Source organism: Linepithema humile, chromosome 6, assembly GCF_040581485.1.
Source record: "Linepithema humile isolate Giens D197 chromosome 6, Lhum_UNIL_v1.0, whole genome shotgun sequence".
Taxonomy (NCBI): Eukaryota; Metazoa; Arthropoda; class Insecta; order Hymenoptera; family Formicidae; genus Linepithema; species Linepithema humile.
The window spans coordinates 4,590,455-4,615,594 of record NC_090133.1 but is presented as its reverse complement, the minus strand read 5'-3'; the positions used below and the strand labels follow the sequence as shown (position 1 = coordinate 4,615,594).

General features: G+C 34.0%; 1 protein-coding gene and 3 long non-coding RNA genes across 10 annotated transcripts in view; 2 read left to right on the top strand and 2 right to left on the bottom strand.

Annotated features, from left to right (window-relative positions):
• Positions 1-9,636, top strand: part of LOC105676984 (dynein axonemal heavy chain 1-like) — a 106,699-nt gene extending 97,063 nt beyond the window's left edge. Inside the window, exons 52-61 of the mRNA XM_067356925.1 lie at positions 351-717; positions 1,042-1,221; positions 1,532-1,783; positions 2,120-2,272; positions 2,857-3,125; positions 3,584-3,810; positions 3,927-4,108; positions 4,481-4,604; positions 4,800-8,600; positions 8,744-9,636. Of these exons, the coding sequence (XP_067213026.1) occupies positions 351-717; positions 1,042-1,221; positions 1,532-1,783; positions 2,120-2,272; positions 2,857-3,125; positions 3,584-3,810; positions 3,927-4,108; positions 4,481-4,604; positions 4,800-5,017 (1,972 nt within the window). The 3' untranslated portion in view covers positions 5,018-8,600; positions 8,744-9,636. The remainder of the gene's footprint in view (positions 1-350; positions 718-1,041; positions 1,222-1,531; positions 1,784-2,119; positions 2,273-2,856; positions 3,126-3,583; positions 3,811-3,926; positions 4,109-4,480; positions 4,605-4,799; positions 8,601-8,743) is intronic.
• Positions 9,637-10,615: 979 nt separating this feature from the next.
• Positions 10,616-13,475, bottom strand: LOC105676954 (uncharacterized). Its single transcript, XR_001101475.2, has 4 exons — positions 12,893-13,475; positions 12,711-12,808; positions 12,359-12,617; positions 10,616-12,270 (listed from the first exon to the last, which is right to left on the bottom strand). It is a non-coding gene; the product is annotated as an uncharacterized lncRNA (long non-coding RNA).
• A 74-nt stretch (positions 13,476-13,549) lies between these two features.
• Positions 13,550-17,626, top strand: LOC105676953 (uncharacterized). Of its 7 annotated transcripts, none has more exons than XR_010891015.1 (6): positions 13,550-13,633; positions 13,727-13,985; positions 14,074-14,209; positions 16,588-16,750; positions 17,229-17,271; positions 17,369-17,626. It is a non-coding gene; the product is annotated as an uncharacterized lncRNA (long non-coding RNA). The 7 variants fall into 7 exon arrangements; XR_010891012.1 differs by having other exon boundaries at positions 16,588-16,996; XR_010891014.1 differs by having other exon boundaries at positions 17,229-17,626.
• LOC137000841 (uncharacterized) lies at positions 17,438-19,869 on the bottom strand. Its single transcript, XR_010891016.1, has 4 exons — positions 19,728-19,869; positions 19,546-19,643; positions 19,194-19,452; positions 17,438-19,105 (listed from the first exon to the last, which is right to left on the bottom strand). It is a non-coding gene; the product is annotated as an uncharacterized lncRNA (long non-coding RNA).
• Positions 19,870-25,140: the final 5,271 nt, after the last annotated feature.

Here is a 25,140-nt window from a genome sequence, read left to right as displayed (position 1 = left end):
TGATATGGCATAAATAATGATTACGACATTAATTAATTCGCAGAAAGTGATTATACAAGTTTTATTAGAAAATATGATAAACGTGACATAAGTTAATTTTATATTCAATTATATTTTAATTAATTATTAATTTTTAGTAAGTTTTATTTTTACTTACAAGGATATATTTTTGTTGGACATTTTTAAAAGATAGTATTGTTTAGATATTGTCATATCAAAAATAAAACTCTGTATATCACTTTCCATTAAAAATATCAAAGTTAAAAAAATCAAAATCAAAGTTTCATATTAATAAGTTAAAAAAATCAAAATCAAAGTTTCATATTAAAAATAAAACTTTGATTATTCAGAGTGCCATTTCCCGAACCATGGGCCACAAAGCTGGACGACTTTGAAAAATTGTTGGTGCTCAAGTGCCTACGGCCCGACAAAGTCATTAATACTATGCAAATCTATCTAGCGAAGTATCTAGGTCGGCAGTTTATTGAACCGCAAGTTGCGAATTTGTCAGCAATTTATATGGCATCATCTAACACCAAGCCGATTGTCTTTATTTTATCGCCCGGCACTGACCCGCTGAAGAAATTACATAAATTCGCCGACAAATTAGAAATGGGGACAAAATTACATTCAATATCTCTCGGGCAGAATCAAGAACTCAAAGCGCAAGCCATGTTAAAACAAGCGGCGGAAGTTGGCAACTGGGTTTTCTTTCAAGTTAGAAATTCTTTCATTCATTATCTCGTTCTCGTTTTTACATAAATTAATCCATACTACTTTGATATTTTTCTCTGACAATGTCCTATTTTTCTACATATATTGTTCTTCTCTTTTCTTATGATCAGAGTATGACAAATATAATAAGAATATATTTTAATTATGTATGATGAGAAAAAAGAAAATTCTGAAAATGATTTATTCTGTGTAGACATATTCGTAATCGTAGCGAAAAAAGGAGATGAGATTTATATATTCGATAAAATAAAATAAATATGATATTTGAAAATGATATTTATATATGATAACTTTTTTTTATTGCAGAATTGCCACTTGACACCAAGCTGGATGCTGGAACTCGAATCCTTCATCGAAACGTTGTCATCGGAAAATGTTCATCAAGATTTTCGATTGTGGATGACATCCGAGCCGTCGTCCAATTTTCCCCTTAGTATTCTTCACAATAGCAGCAAAATGATAATACAGACACCGCGAGGTATAAAGGTATCATTTACATCAATTCATTTTAATGGGAAACCGGTATAAATTTTTAAAATAAAATTATTTTGGTTTTACGTTCCATTAAAACAACTTTCATTTCTACACATATACGGAAAATACAATACTTTTTACAAATAATTGTGTAACATTAATGTTTTTATCATTAAAACATAGAAGAAGAGAAACATTTCTACTATAAAATACAATGTAGCATAATTAAACAGGAAAAATGGATAAAACTTTGTTTATATTATGACTTTTACTTGGGATAGTTTATCTCGTACTTTTTATTTCTTTTTACATTTTAACGCAGGCCAACATGCTTCATGCATACCTGACACAAGTGATAGAAATACAAGAGCTTTTGAAATCCGACCACCCGAAAGCTCCGTCATTCAAGTGGCTTGTATTCTCACTTTGCATGTTCCACTCAATTCTGCTCGAGAGACGGAAATTTGGTTCTCTCGGCTTCAACATATCCTACGAGTTTACAAACGAGGATTTAGCTATATGCGTTTTGCAACTATACATATTTCTCATGGAATACGATACTTCACCGTATAAGGTAAAATACCGATGACAGACGAAAAAGATCAAAGCATTCATGTTTCAATCACATTTCTTCTTGAACTCTCTATGAAATTAAAAGTGCAATAAAAATTTATATTTTTATATTCCTGCCTTTAAATATGAAGTTTCTACATTAAATACGCGATTCTACATCTTGCAATATTTTACTTTGAGTAGAATTCGTCGTTTTTTATATCATAATTATTTTTTAAATATTGTTATATAAGTTTGTTAAAAATTCAACGTTTTGATTTTTGAAACTACAAATTATGCATTATAAAATAAAATTATTGATTTGCAAATAACATTATATTTTTGGGCATAAGTATAGATTCTCACATATACTACTGGACACATTAACTATGGTGGACGAATAACAGATGATTGGGATCGTCGATGTGTCTTGACACTTCTCGAGGATTATTATAATCCTGATGTTGCCCTTCCAGACTACCAATTTGATCAACAGGGCATTTATTATCAGGTATATAAATTCAAATAAAACAACAAGCATTTTTTAAAAATGTTTGTAAGATAAATTAAAGACCAAAAGTTTAAAGTAAGGGCATTTATTATCAGGTATATAAATTCAAATAAAACAACAGGCATTTCCTAGAAATGTTTGTAAGATAAATTAAAGACCAAAAGTTTAAAGTACGATATTTTCAAAAAAATAAAGATGCATTATTTATTAAGTCTGAAAAAATAAAAACATCACATTGTACTATAAAGATCATCCAATTTTATTTTGTCATGTGAAACAAATTTAGGAAAAATATTTGAATTTGGAAAACTTGTTATTTTACCTACCTTATAATATTATTAAAAGATATAATGATTAAACAATAACAAAAACTATTAAAAAATAAAAATATAAGAAAATTACAATATAAAAAGTATTTAATAGTATTTAATTTAATAGTAATAAGTATTTAATAATAATAATGATAATATAGTTATACTAAAAAATTTTTAATATTTAAAAAATCACAATAAAAGTATTTTACAAAAGAATTCATCATGCTTTATCTCACGTCTTTATGTCACGTTGCATTTTCATATATGAAGTTGCCGACTACAGCGTCATTTGACGATTATGTGGAGTATATAAAGGATTTGCCTTTAAACGATGATCCATCATTATTTGGCCTGCATTCAAATGCTGATATAAATTGCGCGCAAGCGGAAGCATACATTTGCCTTGCAACTCTATCAAATATACAATCTAAAGACCTTGGTGTTGCAACCGCAAATGTGGAAGAAGTGACAAGTGAAATAACTAACAATATGTTAGCCACAATTCCTGAACCCTTTGACTTAATTGCAATGCAAATGAGGTACTATTGTACGATATATCTTTTCATTGAAGTTCTGATATTTTAAATTTTAAATTTTAGTATACTTTTAATATCATTTTGTAATCATAATTTAAAGGAGTTTTGCAGCTTTATTTTGACGTATGCTAAAATATCTTTTCTTAGGAAAAAACATTTATTTTTTATTTTATATCTTTTAATTATTTTTATTCTGTATACTTGTAATAAAAGACATGTTTTAATTAGATATATTATTAGATATATTTTTAAATTATTCACATAGTCAAGTTATTTACATAGTAAAAAGAAGTTATAGATTTTAATTTATAATTCAAAGTTGTATTTTTTTTTACGCAATATAATAAAGAAATAAAAATTTTTAGATCGCTTTAAGACAAGCATAGCAAAGACGCATAAAATCTAAATTTAAATGATAAAAATAAATTGGTTCTTTAAGTAAAATGCAAATTGAATTTCAGATACCCATTATTGTACGAGGAATCTCTTAATACTGTTCTGTTGGAAGAAGCTCGTCGATACAACGGCTTACTCGAAATCGTGCAATCAACGTTACAGGATCTTTTGAAAGCTTTAAAAGGTTTGATTGTCATGTCGGAGCAACTCGAAAGGATAGTTATTAGTCTTTTTAACAATAAAATACCCGCAAATTGGCAAAGCAAGAGTTATCCTTCTTTAAAATCTTTGGGTATGTATAAAAAAATCTAAATCACAAATTTTTAACAATATACTTATTTTTTTAGTGATTTTATAGATTTTATTTAAAGTCAATTACAATTAAAATTTTTTAATTATTTTAATTAGCCGCATGGTTCCACGATTTGAAGAAAAAAATTAAATTTATAAGTGATTGGCGAGATCACGGTATACCATCAGCATTTTGGATGCCCAGTTTTTACTTTCCTCAAGCCCTCCTAACTGGCACGTTGCAAAACTTTGCACGCAAACATATAGTATCCATTGACACAATCGATTTTAGCTACAAGGTATACTGTCAATTATACCTTTAATTAATCGATTAATAGTCCAATGTGATTGACCTGCAACATACGATAATTATAGGAAGTTAAATTAAAGGAGACTAATGAATTTTCAAAACATTTTCAGCTATTTGAGTTTTATTAAACATGAATAATAATCAAATATATTAATTAAATAAAACTTTATATGCAAATTCTATTTTATAACTTTGATCAAAAATATCTGCAAATGTGTGGAATCAATAATTATTAATTAGATTATTATTAAATCATTGTATGCTGATTTGCAGCAATTTTAAATTATTTTACGTTTAAAAATTGATAAATGACAAGAATAATTCTATGTGAATGTCATGTAAAATGTGCTTTATATTATAGGTTTTATCTTCTAAACCAATGCAGAGACCATCGAATGGTTGTGTCATTTATGATCTTTTTCTGGAGGGCTGTCGGTGGGACGGAAAATATCTCGCGGAATCTTTTCCAAAACAATTATTTACCCGTTAAGTATTAATAAGTTTCTAATTATATTATTGTTAATAAATTTAATCTAATTTTAGATTAAATTTTAAAGTATAAATTTTCTAAAATATGCTTTAAAAACTTCACTTTAAAGCTCATTAAGCAAATTACAATTTTGTGCAGTTGTTCTGCATTTTATTTACATTTATACGACAGGTAATGTTGTTTATTTTAGAGATGCCACCGATTTTCCTATTACCGGAAGTTGACCACGCAATTCTACCTTATGGAATTTACATATGTCCTTTATATAAAACTATTGAGCGCACTGGAACGCTGAGCACAACGGGACATTCCACGAACTTCGTTCTAGCAATGGAAATTCCTACTGACAAGTCACAGTCTCATTGGATAAAAAGGGGAGTGATGTTGATATGCGCCTTGGACTATTAGAATTTCTCTGTCACAATGTACCACAAATTAGCAGCTTATAATGGAAGGCGCAATTAGCACTCTAAGTGTGCGCGTTATTAATTTTATACTTAATATACAGGATGTTTCAGTGATGTCCTCTTTAACCATCATTACAGTTAGTTATTTTAAACAATTAGACAAAGAGGATTGTCATAAAGTAGTTAAGGATTTTGTCAGTCGAGAACAACATGAAATAAAGCGTAATCTGAAATCTATTTCATATTCAAAATATATTTATATTTTGTACAATTATGTAAATCTATTGACAAAATCATTGCTGTCAAATAAAAGTAACAATGTTACATGTATTGAATTAGATGCAATAATGAGATCGCTAAAAGGAAAATTAGAATATAGAGTAAAGTATAACCTTTTTGGATTTGTCGTAAATTTTGCATTAAAATGCATAGCAAATAAAGATGTATTTATTAATGAAGCATTACAGGTTTACTGAAAAACATTTATTAATAATAGAGCAACATGTTACATTAATCATTATTTTCAGAAACGCGAAAAAATAAATACAATAATTATTGCTTAACCGTGGAGGAATTAAAAGTGTAAAACACATTAGTAATTATAATAGAATCATTAGAACAAATCTGCCAACATATGTGGGACGAATATTATGTAACATCATCAGCAATTTATCCCATACATTTAACTATAACCGGCAAATTAAGTATTAGTGATAACGTGACGGACGAATCAGAAAATAATGACAACAGATACTATGATATTGATCATGCATTATCAAATAAAATAAAACAAATTATTTGTCAATGCCTGAAAGAAAAGTATGACAAGCCAGAAATAAAAAATGTTATTCAAACGGCACCTTTTTTAAATCCGCGATTTAAATCAAATTATTTACCTGAAGAAACAATTAATGCTGTTAATAAAATCAAATTGAAAATTATCCAACCGCGAAGATTAGAAAAACATCCTTCAACGTGTTCGTCTAATGTATTAAATAAAGAAAATAATTGTTTCGAAGGATTAACGGCTATTTTACAACCAGAACAGGCTAAACAAACTAAGACATTCGAGAAGTTGATGGATACAAAATTAAAATATTATATCAAATCTCCAATAACAGATTCAGAAAAGAATCCACTACTCTGATGAAACAATCATTCAAAAGATTTTCCAAATTTATGTATTGCGGAAAAATATTTGATACTACCAGGAACCAGCGTTCCATCTGAACGTGTGTTTAGTTGCGCAGAAAATATTATAACCGACACACGTGCATGTTTATCTGCAAAACATGCGGAACAACTAATAATTTTTGCAATGAATAAACATATATGTGAAGATTTCGAACGTTTTACATATGTATCAATAGACTTCAGTTAATTTTCGAAGTTGTAAATTAAAAAAATCTTACTTGAGTTTTAATTTATAACTCCGAAAATTAACTAAAGTTTATTAATATTTATGTAAAACGTTCGAAATCTTTAAATGATATGCGGTGGCCTTGCGGCGTAAATCTGTTGTGATCTTTATTTTATTTCTCTTCGTAACGAGTGTTTGAAATCTTTACAATTATTATAAATCAGTATTCGTATAGTTCTGGGCATGCACAATGCCTTTCCAAAGAGTTCTGATGATAGAAACAATTAGAATTTGTTTTAAATAATTATTTCCTTGAAAAACGCATATTTTTTAGTATAGAGGTAAGACGCTGGTCGTATGTCAATAGTTCTATCGATTTTAAATGACATTTCGTGTCAGTCTGTAATCACTTTTCATTTCTACGAAGAGTTCTATACGTTATTAGAATGTTGATTAAACAAATTATATCGCTCGAGACGCTAAACGTATAAATATCAAGCTATCGAGGTGAAACACTGATCGTTTTTCTACGTATGGATTATAAAATTTTTATTTTATTGTGTAAAAGTGTATTGTTTTAAATTGTACAATATAAGTGAGATAAAAGAACAGGTATGCAAGTATTTATATTTCTGCAATGAATGTACCAATTGCAATATTATATCTTATATATTTTATATATCAATAAATTAGAAAAATGCTCCTATTTTATCTATGTAGTCAATAATATAGATCATAATATTAATTATATTAACTATAATCTTCATTATTGTCTTGTTCATTATTTCTCAAAACATTATTTATCTGCGTAATGAACGCACTGTAATGCTTCTCTCTGCCCCTCTTTCTCTCTCCACCATATCATCGTTCTCGCTCTCTCTCCCTTCCTCCCCCCTAACGCCTTCTCACACTCTATCGCGCGCGAGAGCGCTCTTGCTCCCCCGAAATCGTTTACTATACATATTTCGCATCCTACCGCTTGTCTTGAAAATTGTTAGGTAGGTTTGAATGTTGTTAGTATTTACATACAAACAGAAAAACTGTACGTCTCTTTCCTCGATCGCTTCTATCAAGCACTTTTCAACGAAATATTCCTCGCATCGCGTTCAGTTAAATACGTTCTGTCATACAGAACAGATCACAATGTCTTGCGACAAAGTAGTTCGATCAAACAAAACGGTAGTGAAGCACTATATAATAAAAAAAAACTTTAGAGTACAGTGTCGGGTACCATCTTGCAAAACAATTTATAAATATGTGCGGTTTATTAAAAATAATAAATTTACGAACCATGTACTCCGAAAGCATCTCGAATTTTATGAGTACGAAGAGAATCAGAAGACAAACATAAATTGGAGATATTATAGACTAACCAAAAAAAAAGAAGAAGAGTGTATTTTATGTGATATGACCCTAAATAATTTAAATGAAAGCACATCAGAGCACATAAAAAAACATTCAAAAGAAGAAAAAAGTCTAGGGCGACATAAATTTGAAGATTGGAGCTGGAAATATTTGAAACAAGTAGAAGATTCTACGGCTAAGTGCAGACTTTGCACTCAATCAAAAAATTTTAATCTGTATATAGAAATTCAGAATTTAAAGAAGCATGTCGAAAATACTCACCAAAAAAAATGGCAAAGAGTTAAACCATCATACAAACAATCCTGGGAACACCAAATAAAAAAATTTCACTTTTTGAATATTTATTATAATAAGCCTGTAAATTTTAAAACTAAGTGTCGATTTTGCAGTAAATACCTTACATGTATAACGGCTCACTCGCTTAAACAACATATAAAAGAGCATAAATGGATTTGCAAAATTGAAGATTTAAAAAAACCGGCGCCTTTCAATAAAAATTTAAAATATTTTCGATTAATAAGCCCAACAAATAAAGAAATGGAATGCGTTTTATGTACCCAGTCTGTGTCAAATCAGACGAAACAAATGAATAACCATATAATAAATCATTCTCCAGAAAAACTGAAACTTTTTAAATTTAACAATTGGGTGTTCAAATACGCAAGACAAGAAACAGAAATTGTTAAATGTATAATTTGTGCAGAAAATATAAGCATACATTTTCACATGCAGAATTTAAGAAAACATATCAAAAATAAACATTCAGCTGACAAAATACTACAAAAAGATTTGGACCAAGGAACAGCACACGATCAAGCTGGACCGTCCACAAGCTACGCAAGCTAAAAGAAAAACGATCGTAAGTTTTAATCATATTTTATTAATTATTATTGCTTAGTAATATTTGTCATAACATTTTATTCTTTCAACGGTGTACTCAATCAAAATATGATAAAAACAACAAAAATCAAATAATTAATATATGTTTTTTATATATTACAGATGTTTATATAGATTTCTCTACATTTGACAATGGAAACAATAGTACCGATGTTTTTAAGTGGCATCTCATGACCAGCGATAACGACAGTCTTGACTTTGACCTAAGTGATTGGAAATACATGAAGACAGTTTGTGTATAATTTGACTTATTTATCGCATATCGGTTTTGTGTTTATAAATGTATAAGATTTGTAAATTTAAATACATATATATTTATAAATTTATAACATAATTGTTTAAATCAAATTGTTTAAATTTATAAAATTATATACATAATTATAGAAATTACTTTAAAATGTAATATTCTTCAAATTATGCTTTAAAATCAAATACTGTGTTACTACATTTATAAAAACTAAACCGATTTCATAAATGTAACAAATTTTTTCTCTAGTGACGATTCTTCGAGTGATGTACTCAGCACATATATAACAAAACTCACTTAATTAGTACTTGTCCGAAATATTTATGTAAATTTTATCGAGTCGCATTCTGCAGCTTAAAACAGATCTGTCTACGTCACTCAATATTTGAAGAAAAAAACTACTGATTATGTTTTGCAATTTAACATAAAAATATCATTTTTTGTATAATATTATCGTAAAAAAAGTAGACGTCAGAACCCTTAACAAATCACTAACGACTGTGTTAAGAAAGAACTGGAGGATTATATATGTCGCAGTAGGGCATAGATATATTCTTGTACATAAGAAGACAGTATTTCTTCAAATCCACGTACGAAATATATATTCCTTTAGTTCCTTTCTACAATGCTTGTGTAGATACTTTTTGAAGAGTTTGCACGTCTACATTTTATATGACTATGAAATAATTTTAAAGAATCATGTAAAAAGTAAAAGTTTGAATATATTGGTAAATGCGTAAGAAACAAACATACTATCCATGTTATTATCCATGTTATTAAAAATCATCACACACACACACACACACACACACACACACACACACACACACACGCGCGCGCGCGCGCGCACGCACGCGCGCACGCACACACACACACGCACACACACACACGCACGCACGCACGCACACGCACGCGCACACACACACACGCGCGCGCGCGCGCGCACACGCACACACACACACTTAAGGGCTTTGACAAAATTACCGAATATTCGAACAAATGTATGTCTTGCAAAAATAAATATTGTTACATTAAATTTTTTTAATATTCGTGAACATGTAGAAGGAAACATACAAAAATTTTTAAATACGAAGAGAAGGGAACAGTACGAATATCGCCGGACATATGTTAAATATTTCAACAATTTATGTTTCAATTATGTATATTATCTGTGCAAATGTTCCGTCTATATTTGAATCACTCAAATAATGTAACAATATTCTGAATCATTATGTGTAAGATACTGTATCATTTCTTTTATTATTTTAATGTTATGCTTATGCTGATGAGAATTCCTCGATCATGATTAATGTTGTCTTAAAGTATTATAAGTATGTACTAGATTGTATTATTTCATTATTTTAAGCTTATTTAAAAATTTCTCGATTACGAATTTAATGTCATCTCTAAAATAATTCTAGCATGTAGCAGATTTTATCATTTTATCATTTTAATGTTATTATTATTTAAAAATTTCTTAACTATGAAATTAATGTTATAGCTAAGGTATTACAAGTAGGAAATTGTATCATTATATCATTTTAATGTTATTTCGTTTATTTCAAAATTTCTCGAATCTTTTACAAATTTAATGTTATTGTTTGCGTTATAAATGAGCTTTTGGCACATAAATTTGCATGCGGAAGTAACACATATTTGGAGATTCGTGTAATTATTTAAATATATTTCGAGATTGAATATATATTCACACAGATACATAAAGCATGTGATAATAATTATAACATTTATTATAATATATATACATTAAAAAAATATATATAAAAAACCCATGTTTTATTTAATTACATTACACAAATATTTATTACGCTTCCTAAAATTGAAAAAAAAAGATACGTTTAATTATCAAGTTGAATAAGCAGAATTATAGCGATTTATTCTTGCTTTATAACAGTGATCGGAAGTATTATAAAGCAACTTGTTTTGGTTGCAAACTTGTTTTGGTTGTGACAAGAACGTGTACTTGGCGCCTTTTTTTTACCTTTTTTTTAAAAAGGTAATTTTTTGATAGATAAAATATACCTCGTGTACATTCCATGTATATACATGTAACGTACATACATACGATATACGCTGAGATAGATACATTTATGCATATACATAGGATATCATATGGATATATATACAATGTATAAACGAACGAGATCGCTGCCTGTATATACATAGAATATACCTCGTGTACATTCCATGTATATACATCAAACGTATATATATATACGATATACGCTAAGGTAGATACATTTATGGATATACATAGGATATTATATGGATATACATACAATGCATATTCGGACGAGATCGCTGCCTATATACAGTGAGCGGCAAAAGTTCCTGAACGATCAATTATCTCAGAAAATATTGATTTATTGGAAAAATGTTTCAAACAAAAAGAGTAGAGTTTAAAGAAATCCATTAGCTGATGATATTTATTTGACCTTGGAATGACCTTGAAAAGCCCGGTCAAGATCAACATAAAAATCTTAAATGGAAACCTCCATTTTTGATTACATATTTTTGTAGCTGAAGTCGAGACGTTTTCAAAACACTTTAGTAAAATATTTTTCTATTAAGCACTTTTCCAGTTATAAGATTTGAAAGTTACAGTATTTTGACATAAAATACAAAATATCTTGTAAAACATTCAGTTTTTGGTAATCTTATCTTAATACTTTTATGCACAGAATAATGAGACGAATCAATTCGTGTAAAGAAAACACATAGTTGTTTTAAAAAAAAAGTATGCAGCTGCATGTTGCAAATTACATATTTTTTTCTTAAAAGCAACTATGTATTTTCTTTATACAAATTGATTCGTCTCATTATTCTGTGCATAAAAGTATTAAGATAAGATTACCAAAAACTGAATGTTTTACAAGAATATATTTTGTATTTTATGTCAAAATACTGTAACTTTCAAATCTTATAACTGGAAAAGTGCTTATATATATAATAAAAAAATATTTTACTAAAGTGTTTTGAAAACGTCTCGACTTCGGCTATAAGAATATGTAATAAAAAATGGGGGTCTTTGTTTAAGATTTTTATGTTGATCTTGACCACGCTTTTCAAGATCATCCCAAGGTCAAATAAATATCATCAGCTAATGGATTTCTTTAAACCCTACTCTTTTTGTTTGAAACATTTTTCCAATAAATCAATATTTTCTGAGATAATTGATCGTTCCGTAACTTTTGCCACTCACTGTATATGTATATACATAGGACGTACATAGAATATCCTAATGTTTATTGGATTGCTTTGAATCTGCATTGCTTCCTTCGGTACGTGTGATGGATAGACCCGTAGACGATGCGGTTGCCACTGGGATATACCATGTCTTTTTGGCAAATATGTCGTCTATGATCTATAAAGATGAATACAACGGCTATTAGAAAATGCAGACATTGTTAAGAAAACACACTCATTTGTCTTTTATTTAATTGTTTTTATACCATAAAAAACTGCCATGTTCTTCTATTGTTTCCTGATTTATTATTGTCATCTTTTATTGATTTATATGTTTTTTCCAAACTGCGTAATTCAGCTGCACATTGTGGTCCCGTTACTATATGCCCCTTCTTACTCATAACTTTGGCAATTTCATCCTAAATTTTTTTATGCTAACGTTTCCCATCAGAAAATTTTTTTTCAGACTCCTTATATTTTCCAACAGTAACAGTACACACGATTCAGACCATCTGTATAAAGACCCTAAAATACGTAATATATACAAACGTCACTAATTATTACATTTGTTGTAAAAGATTGAACTTATAATTGTTGTTCATGAGAACTTTTACATACCTGAATCTTCAGTATCGGTGTTTTTAGTTTCCTCCTCGTAAGTCGCACAAACAGTTGCACAAATATCCGGACTTGACATTACCACTGTACATTGCTGCCTAAAAAAACAAAAATGATTAATCTTGCAATTCTCGCGTTTTCTTTGCAAAATACTAAATATATTAAATATAAAGATAATATACCGCATAGCTATAATTGACGCATAGCTACCAAGCAATACAGGCATACGATAACATAGGTATACAATATACCTATATCGTATAGGTTAGAATGGAAACTTCACTCCGTGCAAAATGCAAATCTAATTATTCGATTGAACAGTGCGACGGAAGTTCCAGTAATGAGACCACAAATTTTTTTAGTAAAATTAGCGAAAGATATTTTTCGCTAATTTCACTAAAAAAAATTGTAAGCTTTGCAAGGGACAACGTATTCATTTGTTATTCTGCTCTGATACCTCAAAATACTTATTCGGCGAAGCTGTTTTCGCAGTCTCGTTTAACCGGCACTGTCTGCGTTTCCGTTTTAATAGTGAAATAATGATATTCCATGCATGGGTTAAGATCGTTGGCAAAGTAATTCGTGGCGACGACTGTGGTCTCATTACTGGAACTTCCGTCGCACTGTTCAATCGAATAATTGGATTTGCATTTTGCACGGAATGAAGTTTCCATTCTAACCTATACGATATAGGTATATTGTATACCTATGTTATCGTATGCCTGTATTGCTTGGTAGCTATGCGTCAATTATAGCTATGCGGTATATTATCTTTATATTTAATATATTTAGTATTTTGCAAAGAAAACGCGCAAGATGTAATCATTTTTGTGGCAAATGTACAGTGGTAATTCCGGATATTTGTGCAACTGTTTGTGCGACTTACGAGGAGGAAACTAAAAACACCGATACTGAAGATTCAGGTATGTAAAAGTTCTCATGAACAACAATTATAAGTTCAATCTTTTACAACAAATGTAATAATTAGTGACGTTTGTATATATTACGTATTTTAGGGTCTTTATACAGATGGTCTGAATCGTGTGTACTGTTACTGTTGGAAAATATAAGGAGTCTGAAAAAAAATTTTCTGATGGGAAACGTTAGCATAAAAAAATTTAGGATGAAATTGCCAAAGTTATGAGTAAGAAGGGGCATATAGTAACGGGACCACAATGTGCAGCTGAATTACGCAGTTTGGAAAAAACATATAAATCAATAAAAGATGACAATAATAAATCAGGAAACAATAGAAGAACATGGCAGTTTTTTATGGTATAAAAACAATTAAATAAAAGACAAATGAGTGTGTTTTCTTAACAATGTCTGCATTTTCTAATAGCCGTTGTATTCATCTTTATAGATCATAGACGACATATTTGCCAAAAAGACATGGTATATCCCAGTGGCAACCGCATCGTCTACGGGTCTATCCATCACACGTACCGAAGGAAGCAATGCAGATTCAAAGCAATCCAATAAACATTAGGATATTCTATGTACGTCCTATGTATATACATATACAGTGAGTGGCAAAAGTTACGGAACGATCAATTATCTCAGAAAATATTGATTTATTGGAAAAATGTTTCAAACAAAAAGAGTAGGGTTTAAAGAAATCCATTAGCTGATGATATTTATTTGACCTTGGGATGATCTTGAAAAGCGTGGTCAAGATCAACATAAAAATCTTAAACAAAGACCCCCATTTTTTATTACATATTCTTATAGCTGAAGTCGAGACGTTTTCAAAACACTTTAGTAAATAATTTTTTTATTAAGCACTTTTCCAGTTATAAGATTTGAAAGTAACAGTATTTTGACATTAAATACAAAATATCTTGTAAAACATTCAGTTTTTGGTAATCTTATCTTAATACTTCTATGCACAGAATAATGAGACGAATCAATTTGTGTAAAGAAAATACATAGTTGCTTTTAAGAAAAAAATATGTAATTTGCAACATGCAGTTGCATACTTTTTTTTAAAAACAACTATGTGTTTTTTTTACACGAATTGATTCGTCTCATTATTCTGTGCATAAAAGTATTAAGATAAGTGTGGCGGCTCACCGCCACACAGCTGTACTGAAGCGGCATAATACGCCGCGGCGCCGCTACGCGCCGCAGGCCTTCTACCAGTTATAAGCTTGCGGACCCACCGCCAGGTTGCGCAGGCGGTGAAGAGCCTTCTCGCGATCAAGCTTCGATCGACGAGATATAAAAGAGCTGCTCCGCAGATCTTTACTCACTCACTCGCTTCAAGGCGAGCTCTCACTAAGGGCCCTTGAACGGAGTCACAGCTCTGCTTCGAAGAGCGCAACCAGCAAGTCTTCTCGACTTTTCACAGTGCCTGGGAAGGCACGGAAGCGAAAGACTCAGTCTCAGCTCTGACCGCACACCTCACGTAGGATGTACATCTACGGTCAGCTGACGCACCAGCATCGCCGTCGTCACCACAGACTCTACAGCGGAAAATAATTCCCTTAGAGTTCTGTGCCCGGTTGACTCGGCCCCCACGTGACACTCACGTTCCGGGGACATCCGAATGCGAAGGCCTCTCCCGCCTCGGCTCGCAGACTCACTTGCGACTCACATCGAGAGCCGGATGGTCGCAGCGCATGGCACAACGGAGACATACTCCACCGCAACGCAAACCTCGCCGCCGGGATGCAACACGCACCCTCGTATGAATCGTCCTGTTAAGGACCCGATTCCAACCACGCAGACGCGGCCGGTAATATCTTACCGCGCCCGTCACCTTTCATTCGAAACTCGCGGCCTTACACTCTGCCGCGAATGCGCCGCTGGCGCACTCAAGTTACACACACACTTGTACATACATACTTCTCTCTGACAAAGAAATAAACACATTTCTACACCATTGACTCTCTCTCACTTCTCACCAGTCGAACACAATCCATTAGGCCATCCGCCTATAATAAGATTACCAAAAACTGAATGTTTTACAAGATATTTTGTATTTTATGTCAAAATACTGTAACTTTCAAATCTTATAACTGGAAAAGTGCTTATATATAATAGAAAAATATTTTACTAAAGTGTTTTGAAAACGTCTCGACTTCAGCTACAAAAATATGTAATCAAAAATGGAGGTTTCCATTTAAGATTTTTATGTTGATCTTGACCGGGCTTTTCAAGGTCATTCCAAGGTCAAATAAATATCATCAGCTAATGGATTTCTTTAAACCCTACTCTTTTTGTTTGAAACATTATTCCAATAAATCAATATTTTCTGAGATAATTGATCGTTCAGGAACTTTTGCCGCTCACTGTATATAGGCAGCGATCTCGTTCGAATATGCATTGTATGTATATCCATATAATATCCTATGTATATCCATAAATGTATCTACCTTAGCGTATATCGTATATATATACGTTTGATGTATATACATGGAATGTACACGAGGTATATTCTATGTATATACAGGCAGCGATCTCGTTCGAATATACATTGTATATATATATCCATATGATATCCTATGTATATGCATAAATGTATCTACCTCAGCGTATATCGTATGTATGTACGTTACATGTATATACATGGAATGTACACGAGGTATATTCTATGTATATACAGACAGCGATTTCGTTCGAATATACATTCTATGTATATCTGTAAGATATCTTATGTATATCCACAAATGTATCTACATCAGCGTATATCATATGTATGCACATAGTGTATACAGTACATTTTTTTCACATTATGGATATTTCATGTATATACATAGGATATCGAATGTTTACTGGGTGGTGGGTGTGCTCATGGTAAATTTTTGCACAAACCATACTTCCACTGTTTATGGATTAATCTTGTATTGGTTTTATTGCTTGGTTGGTTTTACAGAACCATCAACAACATTAAAAGGGAAATCTACTGCAAGTTCACTGTTGGCAAAAAAACTTCGTCAAAAAGAAAAGCATGAATACGTTCGGAACAAACGACATAAGGAGCGGATGGAAATGGACAATAAGCTCCTTGCTCTTCTCGATAAATTCATTGAAAAATAGTAAAGTAGAAACCTCACGTTTAAATATCTATAAATTTTGTTCTTGTTCCTGTTGCTATTATCATTACTTTTATTATTACGTTATTAATATGTTTTACAATTTTTGTTTTCAAACATTTTATATTTTTTTCTATATATTTCTTATATTTACAAAACATTATCTTTGTGCAATATATAGAATGTATGACAATGTATAGGTCCACGAAACTAGACCGAGTTTTAGCATTTGTTCTGTTGAAGAAAATGGTAATAAAAGTTAAAAAAAAATGATAAAGTAAATTGGCATAACATGAAAAATTTTTCTATAGACTCATTTCTTTGTAAATGCAACAATTGCAGAAAAATGCAATTGCACAAAATGCATCTATGGAACAATTTTTTATGTTAAGCCATTAAATTTTTTCTTTTACTACTTTATTTCTTCTTTACTAATTTTTTATGTTAAGCCATTAAATTTTTTTCTTTACAAAATTTCCAGCTATGGAAATACCAGATGGAAATAATATTTCGAGCGAAACCAGGTATGTTCGAACTCGTGAATGGAAATACTCAATGTTATAAGGTCATAAAAGGCCTACAGCTACCGACGCTATTTACAAACAGCGGCCTTTGATTTAGGCGACACCGAAGCTGCCGATTCTACCGACGCGTGCGCGAGCGTTAGAGGCACACACACATACACACAGATAGCGGCTCATCCTTTCTTTTATTATTCCTTAGAAATAAACAAAATGCGAACGCAACCAATCGAGCTCGATGAGCGATCAGGCAGTCTTGAGCTGGCTTCCGTACGAGGCAGTTCTGTTTTTCGTGGCTGGCCGATGTTAGTCCAAGCAAACATGTAAAACGAATTATTAAAACATTTACGTACATTAAGCACGCCCACAATTTATTACGGAAACCCCTTACAAAATTCAGAAGTGGGATTACCGGTGCCAAGTTTGGCGATTATGACCGCGCGATTGTGACTGTGCGTTTATGTTAAGAATTTATGTTATGCTTATGTTACGGGCCTTTACGTTTTTATGAAACCTTACGAACTGTATTTTGACTGTATTTGAAACAGTAGACACTCGATACATAAGATATCTTATAGATATACATAGAATGTATAGAATGTATATTCGAATAAATCGCTGTCTGTATATACATAGAATATACTTCGTGTACATTCCATGTATATACATGTAACGTACATACATACGATATACGCTGAGGTAGATACATTTATGGATATACATAGGATATTATATAAATATACATACAATGCATATTCGAACGAGATCGCTGCCTATATACAGTGAGCGGCAAAAGTTCCAGAACGATCAATTATCTCAGAAAATATTGATTTATTGGAAAAATGTTTCAAACAAAAAGAGTAGGGTTTAAAGAAATCCATTAGCTGATGATATTTATTTGACCTTGGAATGACCTTGAAAAGCCCGGTCAAGATCAACATAAAAATCTTAAATGGAAACCTCCATTTTTAATTACATATTTTTGTAGCTGAAGTCGAGACGTTTTCAAAACACTTTAGTAAAATATTTTTTTATTATATATATAAGCACTTTTCCAGTTATAAGATTTGAAAGTTATAGTATTTTGACATAAAATACAAAATATCTTGTAAAACATTCAGTTTTTGGTAATCTTATCTTAATACTTTTGTGCACAGAATAATGAGACGAATCAATTCGTGTAAAGAAAACACATAGTTGTTTTAAAAAAAAAGTATGCAGCTGCATGTTGCAAATTACATATTTTTTTCTTAAAAGCAACTATGTATTTTCTTTATACAAATTGATTCGTCTCATTATTCTGTGCATAGAAGTATTAAGATAAGATTACCAAAAACTGAATGTTTTACAAGATATTTTGTATTTTATGTCAAAATACTGTAACTTTCAAATCTTATAACTGGAAAAGTGCTTATATATATAATAAAAAAATATTTTACTAAAGTGTTTTGAAAACGTCTCGACTTCAGCTATAAGAATATGTAATAAAAAATGGGGGTCTTTGTTTAAGATTTTTATGTTGATCTTGACCACGCTTTTCAAGATCATCCCAAGGTCAAATAAATATCATCAGCTAATGGATTTCTTTAAACCCTACTCTTTTTGTTTGAAACATTTTTCCAATAAATCAATATTTTCTGAGATAATTGATCGTTCCGTAACTTTTGCCACTCACTGTATATGTATATACATAGGACGTACATAGAATATCCTAATGTTTATTGGATTGCTTTGAATCTGCATTGCTTCCTTCGGTACGTGTGATGGATAGACCCGTAGACGATGCGGTTGCCACTGGGATATACCATGTCTTTTTGGCAAATATGTCGTCTATGATCTATAAAGATGAATACAACGGCTATTAGAAAATGCAGACATTGTTAAGAAAACACACTCATTTGTCTTTTATTTAATTGTTTTTATACCATAAAAAACTGCCATGTTCTTCTATTGTTTCCTGATTTATTATTGTCATCTTTTATTGATTTATATGTTTTTTCCAAACTGCGTAATTCAGCTGCACATTGTGGTCCCGTTACTATATGCCCCTTCTTACTCATAACTTTGGCAATTTCATCCTAAATTTTTTTATGCTAACGTTTCCCATCAGAAAATTTTTTTTCAGACTCCTTATATTTTCCAACAGTAACAGTACACACGATTCAGACCATCTGTATAAAGACCCTAAAATACGTAATATATACAAACGTCACTAATTATTACATTTGTTGTAAAAGATTGAACTTATAATTGTTGTTCATGAGAACTTTTACATACCTGAATCTTCAGTATCGGTGTTTTTAGTTTCCTCCTCGTAAGTCGCACAAACAGTTGCACAAATATCCGGACTTGACATTACCACTGTACATTGCTGCCTAAAAAAACAAAAATGATTAATCTTGCAATTCTCGCGTTTTCTTTGCAAAATACTAAATATATTAAATATAAAGATAATATACCGCATAGCTATAATTGACGCATAGCTACCAAGCAATACAGGCATACGATAACATAGGTATACAATATACCTATATCGTATAGGTTAGAATGGAAACTTCACTCCGTGCAAAATGCAAATCTAATTATTCGATTGAACAGTGCGACGGAAGTTCCAGTAATGAGACCACAAATTTTTTTAGTAAAATTAGCGAAAGATATTTTTCGCTAATTTCACTAAAAAAAATTGTAAGCTTTGCAAGGGACAACGTATTCATTTGTTATTCTGCTCTGATACCTCAAAATACTTATTCGGCGAAGCTGTTTTCGCAGTCTCGTTTAACCGGCACTGTCTGCGTTTCCGTTTTAATAGTGAAATAATGATATTCCATGCATGGGTTAAGATCGTTGGCAAAGTAATTCGTGGCGACGACTGTGGTCTCATTACTGGAACTTCCGTCGCACTGTTCAATCGAATAATTGGATTTGCATTTTGCACGGAATGAAGTTTCCATTCTAACCTATACGATATAGGTATATTGTATACCTATGTTATCGTATGCCTGTATTGCTTGGTAGCTATGCGTCAATTATAGCTATGCGGTATATTATCTTTATATTTAATATATTTAGTATTTTGCAAAGAAAACGCGAGAATTGCAAGATTAATCATTTTTGTTTTTTTAGGCAGCAATGTACAGTGGTAATGTCAAGTCCGGATATTTGTGCAACTGTTTGTGCGACTTACGAGGAGGAAACTAAAAACACCGATACTGAAGATTCAGGTATGTAAAAGTTCTCATGAACAACAATTATAAGTTCAATCTTTTACAACAAATGTAATAATTAGTGACGTTTGTATATATTACGTATTTTAGGGTCTTTATACAGATGGTCTGAATCGTGTGTACTGTTACTGTTGGAAAATATAAGGAGTCTGAAAAAAAATTTTCTGATGGGAAACGTTAGCATAAAAAAATTTAGGATGAAATTGCCAAAGTTATGAGTAAGAAGGGGCATATAGTAACGGGACCACAATGTGCAGCTGAATTACGCAGTTTGGAAAAAACATATAAATCAATAAAAGATGACAATAATAAATCAGGAAACAATAGAAGAACATGGCAGTTTTTTATGGTATAAAAACAATTAAATAAAAGACAAATGAGTGTGTTTTCTTAACAATGTCTGCATTTTCTAATAGCCGTTGTATTCATCTTTATAGATCATAGACGACATATTTGCCAAAAAGACATGGTATATCCCAGTGGCAACCGCATCGTCTACGGGTCTATCCATCACACGTACCGAAGGAAGCAATGCAGATTCAAAGCAATCCAATAAACATTAGGATATTCTATGTACGTCCTATGTATATACATATACAGTGAGTGGCAAAAGTTACGGAACGATCAATTATCTCAGAAAATATTGATTTATTGGAAAAATGTTTCAAACAAAAAGAGTAGGGTTTAAAGAAATCCATTAGCTGATGATATTTATTTGACCTTGGGATGATCTTGAAAAGCGTGGTCAAGATCAACATAAAAATCTTAAACAAAGACCCCCATTTTTTATTACATATTCTTATAGCTGAAGTCGAGACGTTTTCAAAACACTTTAGTAAAATATTTTTTTATTAAGCACTTTTCCAGTTATAAGATTTGAAAGTTACAGTATTTTGACATAAAATACAAAATATATTCTTGTAAAACATTCAGTTTTTGGTAATCTTATCTTAATACTTTTATGCACAGAATAATGAGACGAATCAATTTGTATAAAGAAAATACATAGTTGCTTTTAAGAAAAAAATATGTAATTTGCAACATGCAGCTGCATACTTTTTTTTTAAAACAACTATGTGTTTTCTTTACACGAATTGATTCGTCTCATTATTCTGTGCACAAAAGTATTAAGATAAGATTACCAAAAACTGAATGTTTTACAAGATATTTTGTATTTTATGTCAAAATACTGTAACTTTCAAATCTTATAACTGGAAAAGTACTTATATAATAAAAAAATATTTTACTAAAGTGTTTTGAAAACGTCTCGACTTCAGCTACAAAAATATGTAATCAAAAATGGAGGTTTCTATTTAAGATTTTTATGTTGATCTTGACCGGGCTTTTCAAGGTCATTCCAAGGTCAAATAAATATCATCAGCTAATGGATTTCTTTAAACCCTACTCTTTTTGTTTGAAACATTTTTCCAATAAATCAATATTTTCTGAGATAATTGATCGTTCCGGAACTTTGGCCGCTCACTGTATATAGGCAGCGATCTCGTTTGAATATGCATTGTATGTATATCCATATAATATCCTATGTATATCCATAAATGTATCTATCTTAGCGTATATCGTATATATATACGTTTGATGTATATACATGGAATATACACGAGGTATATTCTATGAATATACAGGCAGCGATCTCGTTCGAATATACATTGTATATATATCCATATTGTAACGATGCAGCATGCATCGTCACGGCTACAGACCGAACATCGTCCGTAGCCAAAAAGGGCGTATCGCGCGCCGATAAACTTTTCATATAAACACCGACGGTCAATCGCCGGACGGCCCCCCACACCTGACCGTTTTCGAAATTTACCAGGTGGGGGTCCGCCGGCTAAACCGCCGATGCTTGCCGATCCTTCGCCAGTCGGGCGGCAGCCGGGTATAAAAGAGGCCCGGCTGTACGCTTTTCTACCAGATCCTGTTCACTGCTCGCCAGTAAACGTCCTGTTGCGAGAGCACTCTTAATCCTTCGAGAATACTCGAAGTCTATGTCCAGCAGCCTCACGAGCACGAGCATACTCGTGCACCAACTGAGCATACTCGGCCCCAGGAACCGCTTCCACGTTACGGGCACACCCGTATCCTCGCCGAGCATACTCGGCTCTAGATCACGATACGAGAATACTCGTATTCCTGCCGAGCATACTCGGCCGCCAGGAACCGTCCTCCGTTCCTTCGTGCGAGCATACTCGCACGTTACCGAGAATACTCGGTTTCGTTTCCTCGCATACGAGCATACTCGTATATTACCGAGCATACTCGGTTTCGTTTCCTCGCATACGAGCGCACTCGTATTATAACCGAGCATACTCGGTCTCGTTACCTAAATACGAGCACACTTGTATATTACCGAGCGCACTCGGCTTCATTCTTACATACAGGCCTACCCGTATACCACCGGGAATACTCGGCTCCACGTTAGAACACCAGCCATTTCGAGACGCGGGCAATACGCGCGTCCTCGCTCCCGTCTTCATCCTTTTAAAATCGGGTCCTCAAATCCGGCAGGCAATCGCGAACTAATCGAACCAGCGGCGAACATCGACACCACCGCGCACGCGGCCGAACATATCGATCAGTCGATCGATCCTCGCCGTCGCTCGAACGCATCGATCAACGCGCTCGCTGTCGCCTAGGGGCCACTGCAACACCCGCGCTTGCGCTGACGCTTTCTCGTCACAATTATTCATCACCGCCGAGATAATTTATAAACCGCGTTCAAACCAACATATTAAAACGCTCTGTATCCACACGGATTTGTAAAGTATAGACTTCATCAGTTAAGAAATAAATCTTGTTTTATTACTTCATTTTATTTATTTCATCCGAGCATTCTTCTGCGTGCCCCCAACCGACCGAACTCCTGACTCCGACGAGTTACTCCGCGCAAAACAACGTACCGTTTCATGGCGCCCGAACAGGGACCAGATAAAGGGGCACGCCAAAAGGATCCACTCGCGATGACCGCGTGGATACAGCAATTAGCGCGCTCCGAAATATCGCGACTCTTGCAAAGCCGCAACGTCGATTGCACCGGCACTTTAGATGACCTCCGACGCCGGTTACGCGAATACGTTCGCGCAAATCCGGGGGATATCGCACCCCCGAAACCCGAGGCATCCGACACCGAGGGCCCCGCGCCCGCCCGCAAAGCTTTAAATATTCCGTCGCTACGGCTCCCCGCCAATTCTTACGACGACGACGATCGAGCGAGTTTCTACTCGACCTCCAACCCTCCGGTCCCCATAGCCAGCCCATTTGATCCGGCAAAAACCATGGACCAGATCCGCAAGTGGGGATGCCATTTTGATGGCAGGGATCCGGCCGCGTTCCTCGAACGACTCGAAGAGCTAAGGGAGGGGTACCACTTCTCCGGGGCCCATCTCCTCCTCGGGTTGCCCGAGATTCTAAAAGGCGAGCCGTTACTATGGTTTCGAAACCGCCGCCACGCGTGGAAAAACTGGGGGGATTTCCTAGGGGAATTTCGCGGGCATTTCTTACCGCGCCGTTACCAGGCCCGCCTACGACGGGAAGCCACTAGCCGCCGCCAGCTACCGGGCGAAACTTTTAAAAAGTTTTCAACCGCACTGCTCACAATCGCGCGCCGCGCTGGGGGGTTTTCAGAAGCCGAAACGATCGATCTATTAATCGAAAATATGGACCCCGAATACCGTCTCTATATTCGACCGCACGACGCGATCGATTATTACGAGTTATCCGACCGGGCGGAAGAATACGAAGAGCTGATAGAGCAGCGCCGCCAGCGGGACCGAAAGATACTGGAGGACCGGAACGTGGCCGCCGCCGAGTATAGTCGAGAAGACTGTTGCTGGCGATGCAAGCAGCGGGGCCACACCCGGCTGGACTGCAAGCGACCGCCACGCAAATTTTGTTCCCGATGCGGGAAAAACGGCGTTTTTACCCGTGACTGCCATCCGCCGGCGGGAAACGCCACACGGGCCGGGGCAACGGCGGCCGCCGACCGGTCCAATTAGAAATCATTTACCGGCCGCGACCGCACTTAAACGTGCTGCGGGAAGATCGTATTGGCCCTCCTCGACTCGGGCTCCGACCGATCGTTTATTAACGACACCGTTTATTAACCGCTCGCCGGGTATATCTCCGAGAAGGGCTATCGCTCTCGCTCGATACTCGAACACGTTACGGTAGCTGACGGCGGATCTGCCCCTATCACCAAAAGCTACGAACTGGAAATAGGCCTGGGAGGGAGAAAATTCTCCCACGAGTTCCAGGTCCTACCAGCGCTCGGGAGCGACATGTTGATAGGGGTGGATTTGTGGGCCCACCTGGGAATCGTGCTTCCGCCCCCACCACTACCGACACTCGCACCGATATCCGGCCGTACCGGCACCATTTCAAACGGCCTAACCCCGCGCACCGATTCCGAGACGCGGCAATTACGCGTTTTCCTAGAGCGGGAGCTTGCACTCTTTCAAAACGTCACCGGACCCACCAATCGCGTAGAGCATCACCTCCGACTAACGGACCCGCGGCCAATCAAACAGCGTTACCGCCCCCGCAATCCGGCCATGCAAGGGATCATCAATGAGGCCGTGGAAGAAATGGAACGAGAGGGGGTGATCGAGTCGTCGCAGAGTGCCTGGAG